Source organism: Anser brachyrhynchus (genome assembly GCF_964034855.1).
Source record: "Anser brachyrhynchus genome assembly, chromosome: 1".
Classification (NCBI taxonomy): Eukaryota; Metazoa; Chordata; class Aves; order Anseriformes; family Anatidae; genus Anser; species Anser brachyrhynchus.
The window spans coordinates 10991603-11013715 of record NC_137694.1 but is presented as its reverse complement, the minus strand read 5'-3'; the positions used below and the strand labels follow the sequence as shown (position 1 = coordinate 11013715).

Genomic DNA, 22113 nt, shown 5'->3' with positions numbered 1-22113 from the left:
TAAGAAATAAAAAAAAACTAAGATACTTGCAGTCTAATCCATTTAGCAATCTGTCTCTAATTTTAATGATGTATTTGTCATTTTATTACTCATGAAATGTCATTTATATGAAACTGTCACTATGATATTAGAGGGGAACAGCTTGTGTTAAACTGTGTAACATCTTTGCCAACTTTGTGTTTCTTACATTCTACCTCCTTAGAATTTCCCTTACACTTCAAATATAACATGGATACTTTCCTACACGTGCCACACTTTTGTACATAGCTGCTGTAAAAAATGTGGTGGATGCAGAAACCACTGTATTTATTTAATTTGCCAATATGAGAATTATTCCGAAAAGCCCTGTGTAATAGCCTGAAGTGAAACGAAAATCCTACAGTATTCTAAAATATCTATAATTGTTTTCAATATTAGTATTGAGTAGGTGGAGCTGTAATCACTTTCAAAGAGAAACAGTGATATTAGATTTCTTTTTCTCTGAAAGATGTTTAAAATTATTGTCTTACTGACAATCACTAAACTGGAGGAAAGTTAGACCTCTCTTTTGTTGATATTCACATATTTATATCAGTAACTCTGCTTGGTTAGTTACAGTCAAATGCAGAAAAAAATCCTGGTAGTTAATAATTCCCAAATCTGTAAAATAATCTATAGAAAATACAGATAAACAAACACAAAGGCAGCACTTATTCTCTTTTTATATATATGCATACAAGGGTTTTAGTGGTCTTTAGGTTCTCATCTACCTTATAGGAGAACTCTACTAGTTTTCTCACGTTTTTCATGTTCTATTCAAAATTGTTGCTATAAATAGTTATGTGTTAGAAGAACAGCTTTCAGCTGTCTTCTTTTGTAAAATAAAGGCAATATCAGCTAATTACCTTTCTATTGTCTCGTGAGGATTCAGAAGGCAATGTAGAGCACTTCAAAGCATTAAACATAACACAGAGTTCTTATAAAGTTGTTATTGAACTCAAAGCTCCAACACAAAGAAGGAAATGTCTGTATTTGAATTAGATGAAATTGTGGCTGAATTAAGATGAAAGATGTTTGTTAAAAAGGGAGGATTTCTCAAATGAAAAGTTTTCTTTAGGAAGCTCCAAGAAATTTTATTTCAGTATTTTCTAATGGTCAGTCTTTGATTTTCATTTTGAATAAACAAACAAACAAAACAAAACAAAACAAAAAAATACCTGTCACTTAAAAAATAACCATTATTAGAAAAAAGATTGAGACTTTGAAGACTTGAATTACTGGGCAGAAGGAAGATTGTGAAAGATGTTTCATATCAAAGTTCAGGTGGATGCTACTTCACATAGGCACAAAACATTCACTGCTGTAAGAAATACCAGAAACTTTCTTCTTGATTTCATACTTTCTCCATTAAAGTAAAGAAAAATGTGTTATAATTATTTACAAATAAAGAATTGATGGGGGCTCCCTGGGTCCAGGGGACAGCAAGAACTCCATGTGGCAGGCCTCAGCAGACTGGGCCTATCATCATCAGCCAGGACCATGACAGAATGGAGGCAGCTGGGAGAGGCCCAGCTGCAGGAAATGGGGTGCCTCCATGTGGACTAAGGCCTAAACAGTTCGAGGTAGGGTTTCGGTATGGCTGGAAACTCTGTCCTGTGGCCTTCACTAGGGGAGGCCCCAGGTGCTTGAACGTTGTCCTAGGCCATGGACAGGGTTGGGGAAGCCTAAGGGAAAGGGTTTGTATTGTCATAAAAATATATAGTTTAATGGTTATAAAGAATTGATATATACACTGATCACAAAGGACGATTTAAGAACTCATTCAACAATAACTATGGAAGATTATATCTTCAGGTTTTTCCCCATGAATCCACCACTTGTCATCAGCATTTGTTTTCAGTCCACAAAGCTTCCATGTTGATCTCAAAGCTTTTGCCCTGTTTGTAGAGCTGTGGAATTGACCTTCACTTAATGACTTAGCGTGGTTGTTTTTTTTTGTTTGTTTCTTTGTTTTTTAAACTATTCAATTGGCTTGATCAAATAGTTCATATTACTTAAGTATTTGTACTATACTTTTCCTTCAATTCTTTTTCAGTCTTCAGAATTCCTTACCAGAGTGGACTACAGTTGAATTCAGAGAAGTTTGGAAAAACAAGATTTGGGACTTTTGCAAATGCACGCGTATGCTTGTATTCTATAATGTAATCATAAAAAGGTTTCAACCCTGCCACATGTGAATGTTTTAGATTTAATTCTGATCTTAGATGAAGCACGTATCAGATACAGTTATCATCATGTTATAAATATATCTCTACATTCTATCAAATAAATGTCAGGTCTCATATACAATCTGTCATTTGTAATTCTGCATCCTAAGAGATATGTCTAGACAAGTATTATAGATGCGGCAGAGATATACACTCTAAATTCTGCTCCAGACCAGAGGCCAGTTATAGGTGCTCCCCATGGACTCTGAAGTAATTGGACTGCATACTATTAAAATGCAACCATATTAGTATTTTCTTTGCATTGTTTTTCGACTACATAAAGACATATAATAAGTCTCTGGATACCAAATAACCACAACACACCTATTTCCACAGGAGTTACACAAACTGTGGTTAAACTAGAAGTAAATTTTAATCTGTGTCCTCTTACATATAGTTCCAGTTGTTAAGACTTTGAATGTCAGTTCATTTTACATTTTTTAAAAAAGGAGAGGAATATGAGGGATCCATTAACATTTTGAAGTTAGTTTCAGAACTCTTTTTATGTTTATGGTGTTTCTGGATTAGGTACTCTATAAACAAGTCCCCCCGACAATCCTTAATGACATTTAGCCAAAGCCATAATGCTTTCCAAATTTCACTGGTTTATTTGTGTCTCCAAAAGAAACCAATGGGACTTAAGTTTATGCTTGAAGCAACACATATGTTTAATTAGGGACCCAACCCAGGACTTTAACTGGTGTGTTACAGTATTATCCATTCATCTCATACATATGAGATTCTCTCTCAACATTTTGAACATTACGACAGAATTTCAAAAAGCATAAAAACACAGAGCATGATGATGTCGTACAGATTCATCTCTTGCTAGAAGTATGATGTTTTGTGCCATAGAATGTTTAAATTGAACAAAAATTAATGCTTTAGTTATCTGGTTCAGCTATCTTGTACATGATAAACTGACTGCTTTCTCTCACGCAACATGCCTAAAAGCAGTTGCGTTAGAATTCACATCAAAGATATCCTCTTAGGAGAAATATCCAGCTTTGATTCTTGCACTCTTCCAGCTACCAAAGCTTCACATAGCTAGAAGCAGAATTTGTAGGAACTATATCTTAATCTTTTTTATTTTCATGGTTTGACAGACTGCACTTCATCTGCCCAGACACAAGAATTAATCAAATGAAATAACTTTGATGAAATTTGCCAGCTGGTTTTGACTGCAATGTGGCAGTGGAAGACTGCTGTAAACATAACAGTTGAAGAAATTTATGGCAGCTCTGTATCATCAGAGGAACATAGCAAAGACAAAATCTGCTGCTGAGCCTGACCTTTGCATATCTCAGATTATTTCTATACTTCACATTGTCATTTAACTGTTTCTTACAGTGGTCCTAACTATCATCTTTATTAGCATTAACATCAATCCTATGTGGTACAGCTGAGTGACCCTCTATCACGTATTACAATAAGTACTAGGTAAGGCGACAGTCTCCTGTAATCAGACACATTCTACTTCATGTAATTTATTTTACTGGAATAAACATTACAGTTTTGGGGAAAGCCCAGCCTAATGAGTCATCCCTTAATACACCTCTGAATGGCCTGTCCATCTTTGGAGCTGCAGTTTTGTGCCAGATTGCAGGCATGTACATTTTTTATTTATTTTATTTTTGTGTGTGTGCAAAAATCTTCTATGCACAGATAGTTCTCAGTAATATAAAGTACTGAACAACATCCCTAAGGCTGTAAAGGTGAAAAGTCAGTTACTTGAGGATTGTTCTGTTTCGTCTATACTATTAAAAATATCTTCATTTCCTTAGAGCTGATATTTTATTTGTTTTGAATGTAGGACATTAGGAAAGGCCTGGAGGGAAGTCTAGCACACAAGTGACTAGTAACAATCTAATCCCCCTGTACTATTGAAGGAAAATATGTTTTGGTTTCTTTCTTCTTAGTCAAGTAAACAGATAAATATATTTCCCCTGGCTTCCATTACAGCAAGTTGGCAGTTACAGAAGAATCCTTTCAGTTTTGATTTCCTGTCAGCTTTACGAATGAATGACCGCAGAGTACAGTATTCTCTTGGTGTCGTTTTTATATACTCTATGCCTTAAAAGGAGTGTTTCTGAATACTATATTTGTTTCTGAATAGCTATATGATTTAACTTGGAGAGGCTTGTTTGTTTTCTGTATGCAGTATATTTCCACTTTTAATGAATGTGTGAAACTGGGAAAGCAATAGGAAGGATGTGGCCTGAAAGAAAACATTTTATTTATTTTTAAACTTCTCTTTCCTTGATTTTCCTCTCCTAAACTGAAGTCAAAAGACCGACTAAATGCACATATAGACATGAAGTGGTTCAGGACGCTTTTTCAATTTTCCCATAGCAGGCAGAAACCTAATAAAATGAAACCAAGATAGCTTTAAGCCCCGTGTACAAAGAGCTGATCTCAGGGAAGTTAGTGGTATGCTGTAATTTCTCTGTTTAAGCTGTTTCTTGTAGGTGGATCTTCCAGAGAATGAGGCCTGACAGCTACAGGGGTCATAACCTATGGTCAGAAGCTGCGTGTCCTAAACTGCTTCCTTACAGTTCAGTGGCCACTCCTATGGCCTGGGACCTAAAATTATTGCCCTGCTTTCTCATGTCGAAAACTCCCTGAGGAGTTTTAGACACCCCTGCAAAGATTTTCTCCTTGGAGAACTTCTCTATTTCAAATCAGGCTTCCATTCCCTACTCATGTGCAAGTAGTAGCCCATCTTGAAAAGAAATCAAAAGCTTACTGTATAAGCAGCAATCTCTTCTGAAAGTTTTTCTCTTTTCCAGAGTGACTTTTCCTTTTCTTCTCTCTCACACATCACAGAGCTTTGTCTTTGCAGGTATGGTGTCTGAAGAGAGGAAAGCAAGTGTAGAAATGTCACTCAGTGCATTTGCAGTATTTCATTCTTCACAACATGCCCAAGTAGTTCTTTGCTCTGTACTCTGCAGAATGAAAGTGTCCTGCAGTGGCAATGTTCAGTACTGTTGCTGCATCTGTGCTGAGGCACAATACAGCAATGCGGAGAGGAAAGGGGGAGGGAAAAAAAAAAAAAAGAGGCAAAATGACTAAATGACTTCATCACTTCTGTCCTCACAAAGAAGATAATGAAGAAAGCACTTTCCAGATAGAGAAAGTGAAGTGTCTTCAGTCTTCAGACAACTAAGTAGGCCAAGAAAACTTCCAAGAGAGGAGTAGAGGACATTCCAAAAAGCTGCCTTTAGCAGACTATAAATCTTACCCAGCAGACAGTTCAAACACATCACTTACACGAGTCTTACTCTTCCCTGTTTATTTTCTTCTTGTCAGTGTTAAAATGGAATAATAAAGTAGCATGTAAACAAACAAGAAAAATAAGAAAATAAGCAAGAAAAAACAGTAAAGAAGAAAAAGAATTTGAGTCCCTGTCTGTCAGCAGTGTTGAGGAGTCCCTTGGACTGCATTGTGAAAATATCACTGAATCTTCCATGTCCATTACAAGAGGAGAATTCATGAACTTATCTTAAGTGTCAGAAATAACCATTCATAAAAATACGAGAATGTCAAGACTATATTTAAATTTTGCAAACAGACGCACATCCAAAATTTCTGCTTTATACCCAAGTGAGGTAGACACTGTAAACCTTGGTTGCTTGAGCTCACATCAGCTTCATAGATTACCTCCTGTATTTAGTTAAAAATTGTTTGAAAGATAAGGAACACTTTATGCAGTGAAGAACTTGTCAAGGAAAAGGGAAACAATTTCTCTTCTCAGTGTGGAGAGGTTTGAATTGTTATGACCAGCCTCTCGGGAGCCTGCTCTAACTCTGAAAGAGTGGGAATGATACAAACCCCTGCTTTTAAAAGGGAATGTACAATCCCCAGGCAGGGAAATACCTCTTCAGAGGAAACTGCAGAGAGAGTGAGCCTGGGAAGGTAGGCAAACACACCAGAGGGAAAACAAATAGATTTCAGTTGGAAACCAGCCTGGTCTCTGTCAAACATGGTAGTAAAACTGACATAATCTTGTAGACTGAGTTGGTAAGATCTTCACGTTATGATGGAAGGCTTACTGATAAGAACATTTTATAGTAGATTTAATGCAATGCTAATAAAAAAAAAAAAGTGTGGTTTTTTGTTTGTTTGTTTCTTTGTTTGTTTTTAAGCGCATGTGTAAGCCTGACAGGAAGATACAGCTAAATGAGAAACTTCAGTAGAAAGTTAAAGGAATTACTGCTCAGGGATTAGAGTTAGGGAGTTATATGGACTAGGGAGTCATTAGGAGTAAATGGTATCAGAGGGGATTAAAAAATACCATGTTTACAGATACAGCCCAGCCTCTGTGCTAGATAAAGTAAGATACCAGCCTGGAAACCCATCCGGCATTGTAGAAGAGACTCATAATCAAATTAGTTAAGATGGCAACACAGAAAGAGCTCCAGTTCAGTACTGGAATCAGGTTTCTACAGGAAAAAAAAAAAAAAAAAAAAAAAAAAGCCTTAAAGGTAGAATTAACACTAAATCCTGTCTCTACTGATAGCTAACAATATTAAAGTGTAATAAAAAGGAAAAAAAGCATCTGGAAGGGTCTCCGAGGGCCTGTGCACCATTTCAATAAGCACTGTGGATGCAAATGGTTAGTACTGATTGTCTAGAGGGTTTGGATATCTTAAGAGCCGTGGTTGAGCTTGTTCACCTCTAACATTTAGGGCCTCAATGTTCAGACTATAGTTGCACTGATGGGTCCAAACCTGAATACAGCTGGTTGAACACTAATCAGATTTACTCATTTGCTTCCAATGACAGGACCCATATAGTGCTTTAGACAGAATAGCTGCATATGTATATACACACACACAGATAGGCACAGACAAAGGCATGTAAACAGGCTGCCAGTGCAGAAGTGATTGGATTGGTTTGGATCAACTAGTTATCTGTATGAATTTGTATGGGTGTGGGGTGCATACATTTGTGTGTCCCTCTGTGTGGTTTAGTGCTCAGTCACATTAAGCCTCTGGCTATCTATGAACAGTTTGGTGTGGATGGCTGCAGAGCATCTCCCTAGGGATAACTGAACCTCACTAATGTAGGATATGTAGAAGCCATTTAACCCCTAGCATCTGCCTTTCCCTGTGTTAATATACCTGAGAGCAAGCAAGAAACAGTAATGAGGATAATTGCAGTCTGAAAGCTGTGAATATTTCAAGACTGCAACAACTTCTCCCCTCCTACAGGCATTCTTATAAACATATTCCAAAGATGTTCAACAGCAAAAGCTAAGGCTATGTAGGGACTTTGTCAACAGAAAATTAAACTTCAAAGAACTATAGGATCAGGCAATAATGGAGATCCATTTAGGGATGCACAGGGAAAATAAGGACTTTCAAATTAATGCTTGATACAAAGCTACCACAAGCAGCAACTTTTCTGAGCTTTCATTTAAGAAAGAGAGGGAGAAGGAGAGGGAGAGAGAAGAAATTATATAGTTGCAGTTTATAGTTATATAGTTATATAGTTCCTGCTCTATGAAGTTACAGCACTGTTAAACTGAATGCTGAACAGCAGATGGCATATTTACACCCAGTATATAAGACTATTGTTGACATGGTTTGTAATAGCAATGTTGATCTAAATGCCTATTTCCTCAGAATGTGTATCATCCTGACATTAATCCACAAGGAAAGAAAACCATCTGGAAAATTTTCAGTTATCTGAACTGAATTAAATACTGTAAACTCACATGTTACTCAAGGGAAAACTTCCCTCAAGTGGAAAGGACTTTTTGTGCTGTACACTAGTCTCACCTAATCCCATGTGTGCACCCAATGCCGTATTTCCTGCCTTATTTTTAATAAAATTGCTATGAGTTGCACTCTCTTGTATAACTTTTCTCCCAGTAAGATATATTAAATCACCCAACAGAGGGCAACACCAGCTTAAATAGACACAACTTGAGATATCTCAAGCCATCCCCTAAAACACTTGGGTTCTGAAGTGGTACAGTTTTTTTCCCTCGTGGAAAGTTTATACCTTGAGGATATATGTGTATAAAAACTACATTAAAACTAACTGCATCCATCATGTTGTCATTGTTTTTATTGTTGTTATTATTATCATCATCATCATTTTAATGAAAACAAGATTTGAATGGAAGCAAATGAACCAATCCTTTTATTCAATTAGATTCTGACTGAACAAAGCTGATAGTCTTCACTGGAAATTCGATGTGCACGTTTGAAGAAAGCATATGCTTTTCTCCTCTGCCACGCAGGATCAATCTGGAACATGCCCTGAGTGCTTGACAAAGCCAGATTCTGAAACAGTTTATGAGAAGGTTGAGGGGTTCAGGAGGAGGACTTAGGACCTAGCTATTAGCCCTAGATAATTCTTTGACATTAATTTCCATGCTAGTAGGATCAGGTCGTCAGACACAGAAGCACAGCATGCACTACATCTTTGACCATATGGAGAAGTCATTGCACCTTTCCAAGTGTTCTGAACCAGAGTGAATCAGCTTTAGGAAAGCTAGGGCTATTAAGATATTCTATTGCAGCTTTTCACACCACATATTGTATTATAAAAATTGAGACAGCATTTAAAAAAAAAAAAAAATCTGTTCATTTTAGGGCTTACTTTGGTGTTAACCTTTTTATGATATGTCTTTTTCCTTCCAGCTGTTTTCTTTCATATTTATTGCAAGTGCTTTTTATTGGAGCATAGCTGTCCAGAAATCGGTGCTTTTGAAGGCAGAGTTGATACACAACTGAACTCTTCTAAATGGCCTGCTCTGTTTACATGAGGCTTGTTAAACAACAAAGAGCAGAAAGCAAGTTCTGAGCATTGATGTGGATTTCATCATTTATCATCTGCAGAGTACAATGTCCTTGCAACTTCAAAAGATAAAACCTTAACAGAAGATTGTAATAGAAAGAAATATTGCTTTTTAAATCTTTGTTGTGCAAATTGCTGTACAAGCAGTTAATTCTCCTGGCTCCCAGGAGGTAGACCAGTCACCTGAACATCTTTAATACTTTGAATGTAAAACTGTAGGTCTGGTTTTGACATGTGGGAGATTTCTACTTTTATAATTTTGGAAGCATTCCTGCACATTTGAAGTTATTGACAAGTTTCCCATTGATTTCAGAAGTTTTTGATAAAATCCACTGTTTTTATGAATTAATGAGAAAGTCCCCTTTTTGGACTACAAATATAAAGAATGAGATGTTTACCATGGAAGATCAAAATCAGACTTCAAACACTCTGTACAAGATCATCGGAAGAATGATTCACTCTTGATATAGCTGGAGTTGTTAGCAAATTTATATTTAAATCACCAAAATTTCAGTGAAACCAGAAATGCTTAGAACTTAGAAATTTCAGATGGAGGCGCTCATCCAGTGATGCTAGTAAGGCTCATGCTTGTCTCCTTTTTTGCTAGCTATTGCTATTGGTTGGTTTTGATATCAAGTGCAGCAGCAACAATAGCCCCTAGGTTTGTGCAAGGTATCCTCTTTTGCATCAGTTTATGTACCACCAGTAGGACTAAGAGACATAGTGAGGGAAGCCATTTCCTGAAATGTAATTAAGTATATTAAAAGAAATACTTAAAATGCCAAGCCTCCCATACTGACATTGTAAGGAACTACAACCTTTTGGCAAATGCTCTTGTTTAGATTAAACACATCCTTTCCACCCCAAATTACTCTCTCCATAATATGCTTAGGCCATTGTCTGTGCAGAATTCCAGCAGGAACCTCTTGGGGATACTCAACAGTATCACATCCTGGATTTGGTTTTATCTTTCATTTTATGTGTGGTCTTGCTATTAGATGCATGAAGATCTTTAAAATACCGGCCCTCCTTACGCTGCACAGTAAAATCCCTCACTGAAATTAGTACTGGGAGACACTCATTTTCATTGGGAGACACTCATTTTTCTAAGCCTAGCAATGCAGTTCCAAACCTTCTTCTTTAAATAAGAAATATAATGCTAATTATGTAGATGTACTTTTTTTTTTATAAAATACTTTATTAAGAATAATAAGAATAAACAAGGTTACAAAAATACCGACTTTATTAACTAATGAAGATGCCATTAATTACAGAAGATTTGCAATACGAGTTATAACCACAGTGTTCCCTTTTCATTAGGCTTTCAACTAGTTGTCTTTAATGGGAGCATTAATTTTCTCACTTAAATATGAAAAAATACTCTTATCATACACTGAATTCCAGAGGCAGCTCCCTGAAGTTAGATCCCACACAAGGAAACACCATACATAAATGCCCAAGAGTGTATCTAAAAAGGAACACCATAAAATATTAGGATGAAAAGCCATGTCAGTTCCTGCCAGCAGCCCCAACATTCATAAAACAATAATATACCAGTGCACATAAGGGAGGAAGAAAATAATCAGTAAGGAAAGAAGACTAAATAACCAATCCTACTGGTTTTATACAGGTTCCATGGGGGTGAACTGGTTTACAACCAGCCTTCCAGAAGGATGGCAATAAAGCCTCGCCTGCTGTTTCAGTTGCTGTGAAGTCCAGAACTGGTGGGCTTTTCCGTGTACAAGGATGCATATAGTTCAGTGCACAGCTGTAGGGAAAAGCATTGAGCAAATTTCAGCCCCCGCTTTTTGACAATCACATTCACTGATTTCAAGGGACATTTTGCCTGAGTAGATTTTGACCGTCAGAGACATATTTGGACCCTCACCTGAAAAAGTGAGTACCTCTGTCAAGTACAAACAACAAAGATCTGCAGAATGTCTCAGGGAATTTTAGTCTTAAGCTAGAGAAGATTTCAGCAATAGCAGCAAAAATCTGGACCAGTACATTCCCAATGAGAGCAACAGTTTCTCTGAGAGTCATGAGGTTTATGAGAGAAAAAGAAATAGGGAAAAAGCTTTTTTAAGGGAAAAATATATTCATTAATGAAAGGAAGAAGTGTCAGTCTGTTCCAATGACCAAAGAAAATCAGTAATTAATTCAAACTAACTTCAGTAGCACAAATCAGGTCTTAGGTTTGAATCCCAAAATTTCATAACCAGTTACTACACTTTTCAGAGTCCATGAACTAGTTGCAGTAAGGAAAATGAAGATGACATTCAATGGAGTCTAAGAATGTTCTTCTTAGATAAGGGTTTAAGTTCTGTACCCTTTAATTTTAATATGAGTAAAATCATATCTACAAAATAAATTCCAGATCCCACTGAAGTTAGTAAGAGGCCTTCCAGAAATTTAGATGGGCACTAGATCAGGTCCCCCTGCTATTATAGAGAGAAATATGTTAGAACAATTGAAAAAAAAAAAAAAGTATCTATAGAGTGTACTTTCTTAAGAGAATCCTGTAGTTATAACAGTTGCCTGGTACGGTACCATTGGTACCAACAAGAAATATTCACAGGAATAAATGAAGTACAAATTCATTACCACATATCATTATTTTTCTCTTCACTTGCTCTTCAGAGCCTCATGTGCCCTCGATACTAAGTTAGGGAGAGCAAGAACACCTGATGAGCAAGTGCATACAAACATGTTAAGTTCTGGAGCAGCAACTCTGCAAAAATTTTACTGAGGCGCTGTCCAGAACAAACAGGTAAAAATCCTTACACATTGTCTAACAAAAAACAGTATTTTTATCATATATATATATATGTGTGTGTATATATATATATAGAAATCACAGTCTTCTGCACAGCAGAAGCTTATAACTAAAATATTTTAGGGTTCAATTTCTTAGATAGACTTAAAATGCCTGCAAATATAATACAGTGAGCACATAATTCTTAGAATACAAAAAGTGAACATGGAATTATATATTTCATCCACATTCTACTTGTGATTGATAACAAAACTCACTTGGAGTTTTTTCAAAAGTCTCTCTTAAAAAGTTAATCCTTTCAGTATGCTATGGTCCGTATACACTTAGTAAGAATACACCGTTTACATACATAGCAATAATTAATTGTAAATACAACAGGCTAAATCCTGCCCTCTTTAGGCCTGGTGAGTGAGAGAGCCCAAAAGGAGCATAAAGCCTTCAGAGGCAGACAGAATAGATCAAGACAGACTATCCATGTAGCATCCACAACCTCAGATCCCTTGTACAGGGAAGTTGCATCTTGTCCAAAGAGACTATTTACATCAGGAAAAATTTCAGTTCTGCTTGCTAAAAGACTTCTTCCTATGCACCAGTAAACTGCTGGATGCTTGACACAAATCTCAGCAAGCCAAGCCACTTAAGCATGGGCTGAAACTCATCCTAGTCCACCAGCATATTTGAGTCCCACTGAAATCAAAGTGCACTGCTGAAGAAAATAATTTGGTGAGTCAACATAAGCACCGCCTCCCGTGACAGCTCCCCTGAAGCTGTTACTTTCTGCCAGGGCAGAATTCAGCCCTGCATTTTTTGAATTAAATGAAATGTTCTTTTTTATATATACATCATGATGTCAGCTTAGCGGCTATGCAGTTAGATATGATATGCATACCTTACAATTTGCTACTGGAAACATATAAAATTACATAGTCACAAGTGAAGTAACAGTGCAGTTACTTATGCGATTACAGTAGTAAAAATAACTGGATATATGTTGTATCGGCTTTCAAGAAATTACAACCCCCTATAATAACATATTGCCATCTGCTAATTGTGTAATGATTCCAGACATACAGCTAAATGCCTGAAGCAGAACAAGCAGTTTTCACAGATGCTGAATAGTTGTTCCCTTTCCCAATCAACATAAAGGAATGATAGTTCTACATACAGACAGGAAACACAAGATACTAAACAACTGGTGATGTTTTCCATATTTCATACAAGATCAGATCCCTGCAATAATTTTATTACCCTGAAAGGACCTATACAAAGGATATGTTTTTAACCAATCTAAGGTAAGGTCTTATCAAATATCTGAAGTCTCTGAAAAGACTATTAATGTATAACTAACTTTTACCAGTACTGAGTCTCTCAGTCAGGCGTTAGATTCAACTATACTTCTTCCTGATATAAACAGAGTTATTTTAATGAAATACCTAGGAGCATGTGAATTTTTAACACTTGCCTCTTGAGAAAGATTTGGGCATATTTAGTTGAAATTTCTTTTAATGGCAAAAATCTGTCAATGGTTAATCAAGATTAATCTTTTTAAGTCTTATCAGATACACTTTTTAGCATTGTAAATTCACAGTTACTTCTGTGACTAACTGTGAACAAATTATAGTTTGCTAACCAATCCGTTTCTATATCTCTTCCTTGATCCAGAGGGTTTTTGATATATCTCTTGTGGGACCAAGTACAGAATTAAAAGGGACCAAGTGCAGAACTAGAGCCTACAGATACTGTGTAAAAAGAAGTGATATCAACTTCTACGAGAGCTCTACTGAAGGAAGGCTTGTCAAAATTGGTCAACAATGAAAAGACTAATTTCTAAAGGGACTATTTTTCAATGAAATATTGAAATATTTGACCTCTCATAAAGGGGTAAGAGAAATATGGTCATATATGCTGTCGTTGATAGACGTATATATCTCTCAGTAGGTCTTTTGTCATATATGAAGAGAAATACATGGCTCACAGAAAGAATAAGATGTGTTAAATAGAGCTATAATTTGTTTCTCCTTTAAAGATAATCTGAAGAGCAGCATAAAAGAGGTCATATGATCTTTTTCTACAAAACCATTTATCATACAGTAATAATATTTTTGCAAAATTGTTTACCCATTCAAGTATCTTCAGGAGATATGTCACCATACTTGCATATACCGTAAGTCACTCCAATATTTATAAAACAACACTGATAGACAAAACACTGAAAACATCCATAAATATTAAAAGAAGCTCAACAAACTTGACTATCAAGTAGTTAAAAAATTGTTGATCTTTACATTACACATTAATTCTATGCTGTCCAAAATCTGTGAATGGAAGTTCTTGAGTTTTTCAGGGTTTTCTGTAGGTCATCATGATCTTGTGTATCCACCGGGAATAATATGAGACCCGAACAAAAATCCCAGGACGATTTCGAATGGCGCATCCACGGCCAGGAACAATGACACCCACTACTATTTTCAGCCTGTTTTGTTCACAAACCAAGGGACCACCATAATCACGCTAAAAAAAAATAATAAAGAAAAAAAATTAATTTCCGAAAGTGTTACAAGGAACAGTTCCCACCTGTCCTTTATTGCCTGGTTTCTCTTTGGTAGGACCTAGCTTAATGAACGGGCATTAGAGTTATACTTACCATAGGACAAAACATAGCTTCCAATATCTCTTTCACAGCCAGAATCGACATGCAAGTAATCCTTCTTTACATATGATTCTAGTGACTTCAGACTACCAGCTCTTACTTTCCTGTTTTAGCTAACTGCAAGTACAATATTTGTTTATGTGCAAATAAGCGAGATGAGGAAGAAGTGAGCTGACTGATAAATATATTTGTTGTGATAACAGACTTTGTTTCAAAGTTTACTGACAGAACAAGGTGGTTATCCCTCTGGCTGTATTCCAAGGCATTAGGATGAGAATCTATGTGTACTAATAGGCAGGGGAAAAGAAAAACAACAAAAAAAAGTAGTATTTTGCAGTGTAAAAAATGCAACTTGTTAAAACACTCATGTTCATTATTCTGTGTGAATGAGACAAGTATGCACCTCTGCATGTACTCAGTGGAAAATTTGTGCATGTCCAACTCAGATCAAAGTCTTTTTTAGCACTAAAATCCATACAGATTAAATTAGATTCAAAGTGTAATTTAGGTACATTCACGTAGATTCAGAATTTGAGCACAGATACTGAAGTTTTAAATCAGGCAAATCTTAATCTAGCAAATTAGCAGCAAAAGTAGGCAGTAAATGTTTGTATTAGATAGTGAGACTGTTTAAAAGGATAAAAGTTAACAATTAGCATTTTATTCTTTCTGACTCACCAGAAGAGTGGCAATGCTTGTCCTTTATTTGTTCAATTAGCTTGATCTGATTGATAGCAATAGTCAGGTAGCTATTGAGGGGTGGTAGTGGTTGTAAACCTCATGTAAGGATGAGAATTCAGCTATGTGTGCATTTGTAGTTTGTGTTGGCTATGCAAAATAGTATGGAGGAGGTCAGTCCGTGAGAGATCATCAGAATTATTGCCCCTGAGAATGATCAGAAGGTTTGGATTATGCTTGCAGCAATGGCTTGACCCATGTGGCTTATGGATGAGTAAGCAACGAGTGATTTTAAATCTGTTTGTCATAGACAGATTTAGTTGGTTATTAGTGTGCCTCATAGGGTTAAAAGAGATAATGTAGGTGGTCTTATAGGGGTCCTATCAGTAAGGTAACCTGTATAATACCATACTCACCTAATTTGAGCAGTAGGGCACTGAGTAGTATTGAGCCTCCAAGGGGGGCTTTGGGGAGTCATAGGTGTAGGCTGTATAGTAAGGTTTCTAATATGAAACTGTAGTTGAGTTATATTCACATAGATCTGGGGCTCGAACACAGTCATTTCTACCCAGGGAAATTTACACTGAATCTAGAAAGCTAGCTGCAAAACTAGGCATTAAATGTGTTAGGTAGTGAGATACGGTTTCAAAAAATAAAAGCTAACATTTCACATTGTATTCTCTCTGGATCACCAGAGAAACAACAATGCCTGACCTTTATTTGGTTATTTTTTTTTCCCCCCAACTGATTACGGATTAATTCCCACATGAACAATGAACTATGTCAGTATCATCAAAGCTACTCATAAAACATTTTTAAGAGTGGAGTTTCACCTGCCAATCTGATTTTGTTTCTCTGCCTGTTCTTTGCTTAGGAAAATAGCTTCAAAGGGGAGCTCAGGGAGCCGGAAACCATGTGGTGATTAAGACTGATTGCTAATATTAATTCAGTCCATTTCTCCTTGCAGGGGAAAACAAAGTGCAGGAACCCCAGCAGACTTCCATGCAAATGTTTCATTTAGAAACCTTAACATGATGAAATATTTGATTTTCAAGAAAACAACAACAACAAAAAACACTACACTTTGCTGTAGTAAGAGGATCCGGTGGGGTATTAATAATAAAAGGAAGAGGCCTCAGCCTGATGAAGACTTAGTTTCACCATGGTTTGGTAGTACCCCTGGGTAGGGAAAATTTCACTGGTTAACATTGGTATTAAGAAATAATCTCTTTTTCTCCGAGTATTGAATACATAATAATACTCAGGACTGCCTTCTTTCTAGACGTCACTTCTTCAGGCAGATTTTCCACACACAAAGATATCTTCCTACCATAAATGATTTACTGCATTTCTCCACAGATGTCGTTTCTCTAACATCAACACTAGTACCAAGAAAACCAGCTGTATCAAATTACACTATCACTGAAGTGCTTTCTCCTCTACTCAATATATTATGGCTCAGGCTTGATTAGGGAGAAAAAATCCTCCTCTCTTCTGTCTAATACTGAATCTCATGTTTTTTGGATCTTTCTTTCATAACTTTACTAACTCCACTGAGCTTTTTGATTTTATTTATTTTTTCTTGTTCTTTATTTTGTGTGGAAAACTTTATCTAGCTACCCAGTTAAATTTGCTCCAGTCTTTGTGGTCTGTACAATAAGGGCTAAAATGGTCTGTGTGCTAGCAATAACAACTTATTTTGATTGAGTGGAAAGCAAATTTATCTCAGTCTAGCAAAGTGTTTAGGCACCTGAGTATATTTAACACGTATGTAAGTCCTTTGCTGATGTGGCAGTATAGTGCGATTGAAGCAAAGGAACTTCTTCCCGCACTGGCAGAAAATAGATCACTAGAAATGCAAATCATTTTCCAATGCAGAATATTCACATATGTATTCTGTGATTCTGTGTATTGCGTACAAGTTTGATGTAGAGAGAATAATTTAAAAACTCTAGTAAATTATTTCTGAGAAAGAAATAACCATGTCGATGGCTTTAATACACTCATAGGAAATGTAATATTTACCTCACAAGGCCCAGCACCAATGGTTTCAGCCACTGCACATATTTCTGACTCATTCACAGTGATCTTCCCTTTGAGATATTGGTTGCATTTCTCATTCCCCAAAATAAACAGGTTTGCTACTCGGAGAAGTCCATCATAGTTAACTACTAGGATTGAAAAGAGAATGAAAACTTTACTCTCTTTTAGGAAAAAAAAAAAAAAGTATTGAAGATCCAGTCTGGATAAGTTTACTCACATAACTTTATTCTTTTCACTTTTCCCTGGTACTCACATTTTCATTCATCCTCACTGTTATGCATATAATCAAACATATCATGTCTTTTGGATTTTGTATATTTGCTACAAACAAAATTTGCAAGAAATTTGCTTTGTGCCGTGTCTCTTCAGTTCTCTGAGAATATCTGGAGATTTTTTTTATATTAGAAGAAATGGCTAGATAACTACATTTCTACAAATTCTACAATTTACTACCAGCTTGCCTCGGCACATCATTGATAGCAGGAAAAGTGAGAAATGTTGTCACTCTCTTCAGCAGAGCAAGGACTTCATTCCATGCCTTAAACGGGGGTTAATGTGCAACAGTGGCTTCTCTGGCCTAGGGAAGGACGTGTGACTTGAAAAATACTATTACAGTGCAGGGTCTTTCTCATTCAGTGCTGGCTCAGCTACACTGAATGACTTTGTGCCTGCAAGGGCAGAGCCACAGCTTTATGCAATCTCCATTCATCAGCATGAAGGTCATGAAGCAGGAGCCCTGTGGAGCTTGTTCTTGTTCTACATGTCAAAAGACAAGTCTGTACAAGCTGCAAAGACAAATAGAAGGCCCAGACCTGCCCATTCTCTTCACAGCTATCAATAAAAAGTGCCAGCCTTGCCCTTCACTGAATTGTTATCCTGTTTTCTTAAAGAAAAGAAGAAATAAAAAAATAAAAAATAAAAATTTTTTTTAAAAAGTGTAACACTTTTTCCTTCCCTGACTGGGATGCTATGAGGATTATATTAAGTAGCGTATAAAATATAGTACAAAGTCCTTAGATGACAGATGTTACGTATTTATGGTATCACATAACTCCACAGCATTGCAAATTCCATTATCAGTTCTCTTAAGCTAAGCTTTTCTGTGATGCTGCCCCAGTCCTACTTCCCTGTCCCCCAGACAGCCATTCCCCTCAGAAGAAGGCTAGTATGTCCACGCTGGGAACATCAAAGGCAGTCATCTGGGGGAGGACTGGTACAGATTACTTGCCACCCACAAAGAAATGTGGAGTAATGGTTACAAGGGAGAGAACCTCAGAATTACAGTCTAGTTTCTGCTCTGCTTCCAGGACAGCATGAGTACATTGCTGCTGCTTACTCAGGGTCTGTGGCAAAATAACATTTGAGCACAGTAATTATTGCAATAATTATTGTCAACTGGCAGCTATTAACTTTATCATCAACACATCATTAGCCAGATAGAGTATTTACCAGACTAAATAAATGTCTGTTCTGTCACATATTTGTATTTACTTCACACAAAAAACTGTGCTTAATAAACATCAGTAAGGTTGCAAAGTCAAGTACTCAAAAGTTAGGAAATGCCAGACAGGGCTGCCTGTGTATCCTTAATATACTGTCTTTGTGTAAATTAATTATAATAATGTCTTTGATTACATGATGCTGTATTAATTTTTCCAAAGGGTGGCCTGCTTTGGGATATAGAAAAAAGGTGCTCAAGTAGATGGATGAGAAGTTTTCAAAAAAGGGTTAGAACTCTTCAAAACAATTCTGACAGATTTTTTAAACATGGAAAACAATATTTTTATAGTTTGTTCTTTGAAGCATTTGCATCATTTTGCCTGTCTTTGGAGGAAAAAAAAAATAAATAAAAGATGGGGTAGAAAATATTTCAAATGAAATTATCTTAGATAAAATGCTTAAAGGATTACAAAATTAAAAAAAAAAAAAGTTGAAACTGCATTTTATAATAAAAAGTTTTGGACAAGCATAGCATGAGGCAATACCACCAGCCTCTCCTATAATAATAAGAGGAAGGAAGTTAGCTGTCAATGTTTTCATTTAGTTTTTAAAAATAATTTCTTACATCCAGTGTATCCCCATCCATAAACACTGCAACTGGTCTTCTCTGGAATGGTACATCCAGAAATGGGCAACCGGATTATTTCTACAAAAGTTGTCAATATGGCAGGTCTGAAAAGAGAAAATGAACAATAGACATAAGGAATTTTACTTCACATTCTATAGTCTACCCTAAAAATCATTTTAAGTGCTATTATAGACCACAGCAGTTAAAAACTGTGCCAATTCTTTACCTTTCTCTTCCTTCTTTGAAGAATATGATGGATTCTTCTACCTATTTTTTGTGTTACAGCTGTGAACTGTCAAAAAAATTCTTGAAATGCTATCACCACTTTTATGCTATTTAACTTGAGTTTTCATCTTCAGAAGTAATGATGACATTTCATTTGAATATATAGTTTTGTTAATACAGAGAAAGTTTGAAAGCTTATATGTACACAAATATCTTAGTTGAAATCTGCTGCTTATTCTATAAATGAAAAGCATATAGTAGCCAATGTGTGTGTATATATATATATATATATATATAAAAATACAAAGCACTGTAAATTAAACTTGGTTATTGGGGGAAAAAGTATTTAGGCACTGTATTTCAGAAGTAACATCTGTTCTAAGTAAAGTGAATAAACATGAATTTTTGCATATATCAAGTGAAATCCATCCACTTAATATATTATTTCTTTATGTGCCCAGCAACAACTGACATGAACATCTTACTGTTAGAAGTTTAACCTTTAGAGATGTCATCTGCAATATCACAACTGTACAGAACTGAATTTGCAATGCTTATTTTGGAAGAATTTCATACAGTAGCTGAAAATCCTGGAATTAGCAATAGTAGCTACTAACCTGCTAAGTTTCAGCAAGACCAAATCTGACCCTGCAGGACCATATACCAGCTGAGAGATATTCAGAACTTGTCTATGCTTCTCCTCTCCCTTTCCTTTGATATTATGGACTCCAAGCCAGGCTTTGTAGTCTTTCAAATCTTTGTACCTAAAGTAGGCAAAGCTGGTTAGAATTTTGCTGAATGTATAACAGAATAACTCAAAAAACTCTGCTTACTATGATTGTACTAGAAGATCTTAACTAACAGTCTTCACTAGAAGTGGATCTACACTGCCAATTGTTATTCCAAAATCAACATGCTCAAATGTATGCTTTTGGTCTAAAGTTACTACATAATTTTATTGTTAACCATGACTAAAATGTAATTTTTGTTTCCTACTAGTATCCAAACATTTAGAGGCTTGGAAAGTATGAACCTTGAAACTTTTCAAGATTTGCCTAAGAATTCTATTTTATTGTGTCTAGTTCAGCAGAAGCATGGGATTATTTTCATAAAGAGGCAATTGTGTAACTCTTACACTTGGAAAACATACCTCTATGTAAAATAAAGTTTTAGCCTAACAATAATAATAACAGAAAATGGCAAGGTCCCACAGGAATTTTTATATCAGGTGAGCAGTGTTAAAGCCAAAAAGGAGTGAAAACTGTTGCATTTAAGTTAAGGAATTGTTGTGCTTTTAAATAACAAAAGATACATATATTTCAATATTGCAAAGCTACAGACTACTGTACCGAGAAGGGAAACACTGTCTTGCTGTTAGAACCCACTCTTCCTTTATCAAAGTACCTCCACAGATATGCTTATTCCTGAAAAATAAAATAAAATAAATTATATATATTTTTTTCTTTCTACCTGGACAAAATCTCTAGAGTGTTGCTGTCAGCTTTCATTTATGTATTCCCCAGGTGTAGGGAAAGGTGGCTGAATGACAGCCTGTGAAAACATTTCACTGTCCATTTGCTATACATTTTGAATACATGTAGTAGCATGACTTTCCAGATTTGCTTCAGTTTGTATAAGCCAGGAGGAAAGAGAAAATCAGTTACTTTATTTATTTAGTGTTTTCAAAGATGGATTTATAAGAAAGCTATCTTAAAAAAATAAAACAAATAAAATAAAAACAATAAAACAAAACAAAACAAAATAAAATAAAATAAAATAAAGTGGACTTCTTTGTGATAGGAACTGGACTGAAACATTCAATCAAGACCCCAAACTGCCAACAGATGTAAACAATATTTTTCAAGTAAGTATTATTCAAAGCATTATTCAAAGTGTTATTGACCTCAAGGTGGAGAGTTACTATTTGATTACCAGTCCTATGAGATTTCCATCCCCACATACTTCAGTTGGAAACAATCTGCAATGTATGACATCCTACACATGATTATAGAAAACCTGCAGTATCATATATCAAGTAAAATTAAAACAATTAAACATGACATTTTTTTTCAAAAAAAAAGCTGACTTTGGAATGCAGATTAATTAGTTTCCTTCTTTGTGCCTCCAAAATCACATTTATTTTCTACAGCTCTTTGGAAAGTGAATCAAAACTGTCAGCAATTTGGGAGAAGCTTGAAATCTTACAAATTATAAATTCAAATCACACAAATGTTCACAGTTTTACAGGAATTGTTGGAAGAAGTCCAGACTCAAAATAGAGTTTAAAGAAAGCAGAATAGCACAGATGCTTTCTTGTTTTGTGTTTTTTGATTGTTTGTTTGTTTTCATTTTGTTTTGTTGTTCGGGGTCTTTTATTATTATTATTATTATTTTTGGTTGTATTTTGGTTGAGGAACAGACTGTCTGGTCCAAGAGGCTGGGGTCTATAAAATCTTGATTCTATCCCGTTTTACTATAAAAAATGTCACAAAAAGGAACATAAATGTGGTTCCTTCATGTATATATCATTATTTATCAATGCAACTTTACAAGATTTCATGATCTCCTTTACCAGACTGACGAGCAGACAGATGAAGGTTACACTTCTTATTTAAAT

General features: G+C 35.8%; 1 protein-coding gene across 3 annotated transcripts in view; it reads right to left on the bottom strand.

The window, feature by feature from the left end:
* Positions 1–10855: 10855 nt before the first annotated feature.
* Positions 10856–22113, bottom strand: part of HGF (hepatocyte growth factor) — a 63950-nt gene continuing 52692 nt past the window's right edge. For 2 of the 3 annotated variants that reach the window (XM_080557672.1, XM_080557670.1), the window contains exons 14-18: positions 20846–20920; positions 20114–20260; positions 19269–19375; positions 17186–17331; positions 10856–14343 (exon numbers count right to left, since the gene is read on the bottom strand). In XM_080557672.1, coding sequence (XP_080413798.1) covers positions 14173–14343; positions 17186–17331; positions 19269–19375; positions 20114–20260; positions 20846–20920 — 646 coding nt within the window. In that variant the 3' untranslated portion in view covers positions 10856–14172. The remainder of the gene's footprint in view (positions 14344–17185; positions 17332–19268; positions 19376–20113; positions 20261–20845; positions 20921–22113) is intronic. The other variant, XM_080557671.1, reaches the window with a different exon arrangement.